Source organism: Hibiscus syriacus, unplaced genomic scaffold (genome assembly GCF_006381635.1).
Source record: "Hibiscus syriacus cultivar Baekdansim isolate YM2019G1 unplaced genomic scaffold, ASM638163v2 tig00008289_pilon, whole genome shotgun sequence".
In the NCBI taxonomy this organism is placed as follows: Eukaryota; Viridiplantae; Streptophyta; class Magnoliopsida; order Malvales; family Malvaceae; genus Hibiscus; species Hibiscus syriacus.
Genome location: NW_024062162.1, coordinates 462,539 through 471,591, shown reverse-complemented (window position 1 = coordinate 471,591; position 9,053 = coordinate 462,539). Strand labels below are relative to the sequence as shown.

General features: G+C 39.6%; 1 protein-coding gene across 1 annotated transcript; it reads left to right on the top strand.

Moving 5' to 3' along the window:
* The first annotated feature begins 561 nt into the window (after positions 1 to 561).
* Positions 562 to 9,053, top strand: LOC120202218 (dolichyl-diphosphooligosaccharide--protein glycosyltransferase 48 kDa subunit-like). Its single transcript, XM_039202675.1, has 13 exons — positions 562 to 904; positions 1,023 to 1,168; positions 1,219 to 1,344; positions 1,648 to 1,701; positions 1,805 to 1,918; positions 7,127 to 7,182; positions 7,297 to 7,338; positions 7,631 to 7,706; positions 7,839 to 7,910; positions 7,996 to 8,121; positions 8,220 to 8,324; positions 8,532 to 8,615; positions 8,913 to 9,053. Exons 1-13 carry the CDS (start codon positions 631 to 633, stop codon positions 8,958 to 8,960), a joined length of 1,323 nt encoding a protein of 440 aa, XP_039058606.1. The 5' UTR covers positions 562 to 630; the 3' UTR covers positions 8,961 to 9,053.

The window sequence follows — 9,053 nt, the reverse complement described above, 5'->3', positions numbered from 1 at the left end:
AGTTGGTTAAAATCGTATATTAGAAGGCATTTTTGGTCACTGAGGTTATTTTCTCTAAAAAAATTAATAGTGTTAGTTATCATAATATAACTTTTAAAATAATAATGATCAAAAATAAAAATCAGCTAAAACATTAGGACATCGACTGTAGTTTATCCCGTAATACCGCTAACAAGTAACAATAGCCATATGGCACATGGCCGGTTCTTGGGAAATTCAATCATATACAGTTTTAATATAGTGTTTTGGAAAAATATTATAAAAATATTATTTTTTAATATTTTTGATAAAAAATTATTTAAATTATTATTTTTTACTTAAAACATTAATATTTTTTAACATTTCTGATAAAGTACTTAATATTAATATTTTTGATAAAAAAAATAATATTTTAAGTATTATTTTATCAAATATACTAATAAATTTGATAAAACGTCTAATAATAATATTTTTTATAAAAATAATAATATTTTAAATAATATTTTACTAGAAATATTAAAAAAATAATAACATTTTTAGGCTGCGGCACGAGACTTCCCCGGTTCAGTGGAATAGTCGGTGATAGAAGATTTACCTGAATCGCACAAACCCTCAGTCATTTCATTTCTTAATAAACCCTAATCCCAAAAAATGAGAAAATTTTGGGTGATTTTTGTGGCTTCGATCGTGACCCTTCTTCCATTTCTAAGCAACTCTTTATCTCCTGAGATTCCTACCGATCTCCGTGTTCTGGTCCTCCTCGATGACTTCGCCATCAAGTCTTCCCACTGTTCCTACTTCAACTCCCTCAGATCACGCGGCTTTGACCTTGACTTCAAACTCGCCGACGATCCAAAGATCTCCTTGCAGCGCTACGGCCAGTACCTCTATGATGCATTGATCCTGTTCTGTCCTGCCGCTGAACGTTAGTTGTCTCACATTTGCTTTTTCCTTATTTTAATTATTTCTAAATGAATTGTTTCCTTTTCCTTTCTAATGCGTTTCTGTTTGAAGTGGCGATTAATTTATTTTGTTTTAATTAGGATTTGGGGGATCTATTGATGTTGCTGCCATTGTCAATTTTATTGATTCCGGTCATGATTTAATTATTGCGGCGGATGTTAATACTTCTGATTTGATTCGGGAAGTTGCCACTGAATGTGGAGTTTTCTCTGATTTGATGATTCATGCTTTGTTATTGCATCACTTGATTGTGTATTGAATCTTCCTTGTTGGTAGGATCCTTCGGCCATGGTTATTGATCACACTGGCTATGCAGTTTCAGAAACAGAAGGAGATCATACTTTGATTGCCTCTGATGATTTTATTAAGTCTGATGTGATTTTAGGAAGCAAGAAAATTACAGTAAGTATTAATGCATGCATACTCCACTAGTTTATTTATGGCTAATACTTCGGGTTGTTTTAATCATGATAAAATGTACATTCAAACCCCCTTTTTAGGTTTCTGTTTGCTAATACTTTTACTGCATTGATGTTCTGGAGCTGCTTACCTATGTACGACCTTCAATTATTTGTTTGATGTATATATAGCTAGTCACGCATTTTATGAGTTTATATTTAATTCTGATATACCATTTGAAGTTCATTGTATGTTGTGCATTGGTTGTGATTATGGGGGACAGTAGCTTTAATAATTTTGCCTCAGGCTCCTGTACTTTTCCAGGGCATTGGTCATTCTCTAAATCCTGTCAATAGCTTGGTAAGCTGCTTGCATCTGGTTTCAAAGTTTTTTTTTAAAAAGATAATTTATTATTGAACTCAACCTCCGCTTTTGGTCACCTTAACATTGGCACTATTTTTAGGTGTTAAAAGTTCTCTCAGCTTCTCCATCTGCCTATTCGGCTAATCCCAAGTCCAAGCTGTCAACTCCACCATCATTGATGGGTTCTGCAATCTCCTTAGTTTCAGTTGTCCAGGTATGCTAGTGATGACTGTTCGTATCTTCTAAACATTCCCATTATGAACCTCTATGCATTCCATCTTATTTTAAGATGGTTTTACATGAAATGCAAGAAGCTTATTTTCCAATGACTCCTAGTATAGCAAGTGCTTTGTTCAAATAAGTTATGAATTTATTATTGTTGAAAGACCTGAGAACCGAGAGTTTGCAACATAGCTAGAGACAGATAAATGCTCTTCTTCATTCATTCCTTCAATCTTACACGCCTTATATAGCTAACAAACTACAAGATTCAACAAGAGTGCAAGAGACTAACTGCACTACAACTACTCTAACAAGACTCTAATCGCCTAACTGCAAGAACTGTTGTAACTCCACAAGCAGTGATCTGTTGCACATGAGACTAGAACATTCCACGAACGTTAGCAGTGGCTACCATGCACGAGCAAATCTAGCGTGCCATGCACTAGCATATTAGCGTGCTTGGCACCATACTTCAACATTCCTCCTGCTTTCTCTCCTCTCCTTCTTCTCAGCACAGCTTCACACATAACTTCGCTCGAAATTCTTCAAAGGCATTTCATGCTAGTGGCTTGGTTAATCCATTAGCAATCTGATGAGCAGCTGGTACATAGTTGACCTTCATTAGTTTAGCAGCAACCTTCTCGCGTACGAAATGTATGTCCAAATCAACATGTTTGGTGTGAGCATGATAGATTGGATTGGCGCTAAGAGCTACAGCACTGGTGTTGTCGCACCATATGACAGGCTCCTCTTTCTGACATACCAAGTTCAGTTAGCAAGGCTCCAACCCACACCACATCGACAGCTGTGTCGGCGACGCTCTTGTACTCTGCCTCCATGGTGGATGTCGACACGGACTTTTGTTTCTTTGAGCTCCATGCAACTAATTGTTTCCAACAAACACACTGTGCCCAGAAACGGACCTCCTGTCATCGAGGTTGCCTCCCCAGTCGGCATCAGCAAAGGCAACCACCTTCACACCAGTTCCAACAGCAATGAAAGTTAGGCCAAAATTCAATGTACCAGCCAAGTATCGCAGGATTAGCTTAACTGCAGCCAAGTGGGATTGTCGTGGAGCATGCATGAACTGGGCGACTTTGTTAACACAGAAAGCAATGTCAGGTCTTGTATGGCACATGTACAACAACCCTCCAACAATGCTTCGATAGAAGTGAGCATCAGAAATGAGTTCTCCATCGTCACAACGTAGTTTGGTAGCTGCCACCATTGGAGTTGGTGTTAAAGAGGCTTTCAACATACCAGCTTTCTCAAGGAGTTCCATGATGAACTTTTTCTGTGAGAGTGCAAGGTAGCCATTAGTTCGTTTGACTTTGATTCCCAGAAAGTATGCGAGTTGTCCCAAGTCTTTTAGGGAGAACTTGTCACTCAGTAACCGAACTACTTCATCGATTCGAGCACTCGAGTGGCATGTGATGATGATATCGTCAACATAAACAAGCAAATACACATAGTGCTGACCATCCTTCTTAATAAACAAAGACACATCTGCTCTTGATTCTTTGAACCCAATGCTCAGCAAGCTATCTTGAAGCTTAGTATGCCAGCTCTTTGGTGCTTGCCTCAATCCATACAACGCCTTTTTTAGACAGCACACCAAATTGCTTCCATCGAGGGCATTTTGTTTGAATCCGGGCTGCTGCTGCATGAAGACCACCTCCTGTAGGTCACCGTTCAAAAAGGTGTTGTTCACGTCGACCTGCCTTAGGGTCCAGTTGTTGGTTACAACCAATGAGAGTATGACATTTAGTGTGTTGAACCTGACTACATGACTGAATGTGTCTCGGAAATCATAGCCAGGGATCTGAGAAAAGCCCTTAGCCACTAGTCGTGCTTTGTAGCGATGGATAGTGCCATCAGGATTTTTCTTGACCTTAAAAAGCCACTTACAACATATCACCTTCCTTCCTTCCTTCAGGTAGCTTGGTTAATTCCCAAGTCCCATTGCGTTGTAATGCATTGTACTCTTCAAGAACAGCAGCCTTCCATTCTGGAGACTTAAGTGCTTCATGCACACTGCATGGAACATCATCGACAACAGCTCCTATGTATGTTTTGGGTTTAAACACACCGCATTTACTCCGAGTCATCATTGGGTGATTATTGACTCGAGCAGCCTCACTTTCAGTGCCATCATTTAATACCAGATTTTGTCCTTCATCTTCAGTGCCATCGTACGCGGGTGAATTATGCACATTTTGTTTTGAAAGTAACTCATGTTGATAATCACCGTGAGTATCAACAGCAGGAACCTCAGGGGAAACCACAGCTTCCAACACATCTTGATTGGCAGTTGAACCTTGTGGATTGCTCATTGAGCTGCTTCTGGTAGCACTTAAAGATAGTCTGTTATGACCAAATCGTGAGGGCTCTAACCTGGTAACATCAGTGACCAGTTTGAGTGACTGAGAAGTGTTCCCAATTGGGGCAGCAACTGAAGCTCGGCCAGAGTTTCCTGCAAAAGGAAAGACATTTTCATTAAAGACAACATGCCTGGAAACATAAACTCGCCCATTGCTTGCCATGCACTGAAAACCTTTGTGCTGCGTGCTGTACCCCAAGAATGTACATGGCTGGGATCTAAATTCTAACTTGTGTTGCAGAAATGGTCTTTAAGTGTGGGAAGCACTTGCACCCAAACACCTGCAGGCTACTGTAGTTTGGTGGCTTGCCATATAGCATCTCAAACGGGGACTTTGTCTAGGAGCACCTTTGAAGGAAGCCTGTTAACAAGATGTGCAGTGGTTTGAATGGCATAGGACCAATACTTAATAGGCATGGATGCCTGTGTAAGTAAGACCAAGGCCATCTCGCCGAGGTGTCTATGCTTCTGTTCCACTACTCCGTTATGCTCGGACGTGTGGGGACAGGTGAGGCGATGAATCACACCCGCTTTGCTTAGCTCATTGGTCAAAGGTCGAAATTCTCCTCCCCAGTCAGTTTGGAGGGCTTTGACTGATGCACCAAATTGTGTAGCAATTAGCTTATGAAACAGGTGAAACGTGGTTACGACTTTATCTTTTTTCCTTAGTATATACAACCAACTGAATCGTGTGGCAGCATCAACAAAAGAAATATAGAATCTAAAGCCATTAGATGAAACATGTGGAGGTCCCCACAAATCAGAATACACGAGTTCAAACGGTTTGTTGTATACACTGTCCGAGCAAGGGAATGGCAACTTGTGGCTTTTACCAAGATGACAAGCAATGCAGTTCTTATTAATATCATCTAATGCTTTTACATTGAATTGTTTACAAACTTTAGAAAGTGTGTCATGAGCTGGATGACCCAGTCTTCTGTGCCATATTTCTGAGGCTGTGGAGGAAGCTATAGCAGTTTGTACTTCAACCACACTGTTTTGGCATCGAGCTCTACTTGCTTTGAAAGTATATAACCCATTGCACTCTTCTCCTCGCAGCAAAATTGTCTTGGAGGCCTCATCTCAAACATAACACGTTTTGGCATGAAATTCGAGGAACACACTGTTTTCCTTAGCAAGCTTAGAAACAGAAAGTAAGTTTTTCTTTATTGAGGGAACATGTAGAATGTTGCTTAAGGCCAAGGTTCTAGAAGAAGTATTCAACTCAGCCTTACCAACCAAGTGAACTGGTAGGTAGTCTCCACTTCCTACCATCAACTTACAAGGATTGTTATAGCTCGAGTGAGGTGTGATGGAGGCTTCGTTGGGGGTGACATGGTGTGTTGCACCGGAGTCGATTATCCACTGATCTTGGCCAGCAAATACTGCATGCGCTTGGCTTTTCGTAGTACCCCTGTTGTCACCACGATGTGCGCTGCTGTGATTACAACAAGCACATGGGCTTTCATTGTTACTGGTTGCAGCATAGTATGCTTTAGAGGAGTCAGAGCCAGTCGTGTGATCATCAATCGAAATACCAGAAAAGTCTTCATCGAATCTGTGCCAACATTGGCTGACAAGATGACCAATTTTGCCACATAGTTGGCATTGAACTCTCGGCCGTGTCCTGCCTCTGCCACGAGATCTCCCACTCGAGTAGGACGAGTGGCTTGATCGAGGCTGCTGCTTTTCTTGGTTCTTATAAGATTCAACCTCGCCTTTTCCTTGTGCAAGATTGGCACTGACAGGTAAGGAGTCAGGTTGATAATCAAAGCCTTCAAGCTGAGTTTCAGCATCAATAAGCATCGTGCATATGTTGTCAAGTGACAATGTGTCACGCATGGCAGATATAACTGCGATGAAGGGTTGATACTCCCTTGTGAGGCCCCGAAGAATACTCGCAATGTGCTCAGATGCTGCCACTGGGCTTCCACACGAGTACAAGGCATCAATGACTTCTTTTACTTTTGTGAGATAAGATCTCATGCTATCTCCTCCTTTCTTGAGAGATTGGAGCTTGTAGTGTAAGCTCATTACTGCGGTGGTAGAGCAATTGGCAAAGAACCGTAAAACCTTGTTCCATACCTGGGCAGACGTTTCGGCACCAACGAACTGTGGGAGTAAATGGGGACTAATCGTCGAAAGCAGCCAAGAAGCTAATGCACTGTCTTGAGCCAAGAACTCTTCATGTTCTTCATTGGCGGCTACAACTCCATCTTCACCAACCATTGTTTCTGGAGGTGGGAGCATTGTACCATTAAGCATTCTTTCAAGGCGATGGCTCCTTGCAGTGAGCAGAACCTGTTGTTACCACAACAGAAAATTAGTTTCATCAAGCACTACGTTCACTCTTTTATTGGTGAAGACTTTAGTGTTTCTTGATGAGAACTCCATTGATGTGGCTGTAGACGAGGTACTGTGATCCATAGGAAAACGAACATCGAAAGCACACCCTAGGATGTATCAGCGAATGATATCATGTTGAAAGAGCTGAGAACCGAGAGTTTGCAACATAGCTAGAGTCAGATAAAATGCTCTTCTTCATTCATTCCTTCAATCTTACACGCCTTAAATAGCTAACAAACTACAAGATTCAACAAGAGTGCAAGAGACTAACTGCACTACAACTACTCTAACAAGACTCTAACCGCCTAACTGCAATAACTGCTGTAACTCCACAAGTAGTGATCTGTTGCACATGAGACTAGAACGTTCCACGAACGTTAGCAGTGGCTACCATGCACGAGCAAATCTAGCGTGCCATGCACTAGCATATCAGCGTGCTTGGCACCATACTTCAACAATTATTTCCTTTTGTAGGCAAGGAACAATGCACGAATTTTGATTTCTGGTTCACTGAGTATCTTCAGCAACCGGTATGTGGTATATTAACTTTTTTAACTGAGCTTCCTTGATGAATTTTTGTTTCCTTCCGATTTTGAAATTTATAACATGTCATTTTTCTTAATGAACTCTTAAAATATTTTCAGATTTTTAAGATCTGGTGTGCAGAAGGTTGGGAGCACAACCAAGTGAGTGAATCAGTAACTTTCTAAGCTACCCTTTCAATATAAGATCTGGGAAATGTTAAACAAGTCTGCAGAAATTTATGCTCAATAAATTGAAAGAAACAGCTAACATGATTTTAGGCTCTAAAACCATCATAAGAAAGTCCATGTCAAACATTTTATGTATCTTCTTATTCTTTGAGATTGGAACCAGATGCATTTCCATGTTCATGATCATTTTACGCCTTTGTACTTTTATCTAAGTATTTACTAGTATTTTTATCTGACTTAACAAGAATGTTCTTTCTAATGGCAGAAATAAGAAATCAGGTAATGAGCAATTTTTGACCGAACTTAGCAAATGGGTTTTCCATGAACGTGGTCATCTTAAGGTAGGCATATTGATCAACTTTGTCAGTGTATAAATATGATTCTTATATTACAACTTAATTTTCTGGCATCCTCTTCCTTTTCTCTTTCATGTGCATGTATGGTACTGATTTAAACCATGTTCTGATCTTTAGGCTGTTGATGTAAAACACCACAAAGTTGGAGAAACAGATGAACCTGCTTTGTACAGGATTAATGATGACTTGGTAATTCATGCACCTTGTACGTTTTTTAATGCAAATACCATTTTGCATAAATTTAACTGAAAATAAATGGATGTGTTTCATGAAGATGTTCTCTGTTGAGATCTATGAGTGGTCTGGATCAAGCTGGGAGCCATATGTCTCTGACGATGTCCAAGTCCAGTTTTATATGATGAGCCCCTATATTTTGAAAACTTTATCGAATAACAAAAAGGTTGTTATTTGCTCTTGAGATTATATGGTTTGTGATATAAGTTTTCTTTTAATATGAAGTCATCCATTTAAAAGTATTGGTCCATTCTTGTACTCCAGGGTCTCTATTATACGTCATTTAAGGTTCCAGATGTTTATGGTGTTTTCCAGTTCAAGGTTGAGTACCAAAAGCTTGGGTATACAAGCTTATCCCTTGCAAAGCAGGTATCTTTTGTTTCTCGTGATTCTGAATACAATTTCTCTCTTGAGATCTAATTCTCTTACTAGTTATCTGATTTTTATTTCATCCAACTAATATTGTAATTTTTGTAATTGCTTTCGGAGCTTATTACATCTCATGGAGTTCCTATCTTGCAAATGCGATTTCTGATTTTGTTGTGTAAATTACCAAAACATTGAATTACGTTGCAGATTCCAGTCAGGCCATATAGACACAATGAATATGAAAGATTCATACCAACTGCTTATCCCTACTATGGTGCTGCATTTTCTACGGTATGAATGTCGAGCTCTCCTTCTATATTAGCTGGACTTTTAAAACTGAGTATCAAATATGGATATTTGTCCGGTCGTATATGCTTAAAATATTTTTTTGACTTAAAATATTTGGAGGCCATACTTGCAGACCCATATGTGAATATGTTGGATTTAAGTGTCCAAGATGAGTAATTTAAGAAAATGAAAAGAATTGGCAAATGATTATTTAAGCAAGATAACATCATCATTGGCAGCACCACCATAATCAATGTAAATTCCCAGAGTGGTGTACTAACTTATGGGTTTTTGATGCAGATGGCAGGATTCTTCATCTTTTCTTTTGTCCATCTATACAGCAAGTAGACTTGTAAGCATCCATCCCTACCATGCTTTTGCCTTGGACTCTTGAATTACAAATTTTGTAGCCAACAATGGCTGCCATAGGTGTTTTCGTAG

What these genes read in the sequence shown, in the direction of transcription:
- LOC120202218 (XM_039202675.1), top strand. Translation starts at nt 631, where the DNA reads ATGAGAAAATTTTGGGTGATTTTTGTGGCTTCGATCGTGACCCTTCTT. An exon ending in CTGAGTATCTTCAGCAACCG is followed by an intron (nt 7,183 to 7,296) that starts GTATGTGGTATA and finishes AAATATTTTCAG; the next exon opens with ATTTTTAAGATCTGGTGTGC. An exon ending in CTTTATCGAATAACAAAAAG is followed by an intron (nt 8,122 to 8,219) that starts GTTGTTATTTGC and finishes CTTGTACTCCAG; the next exon opens with GGTCTCTATTATACGTCATT.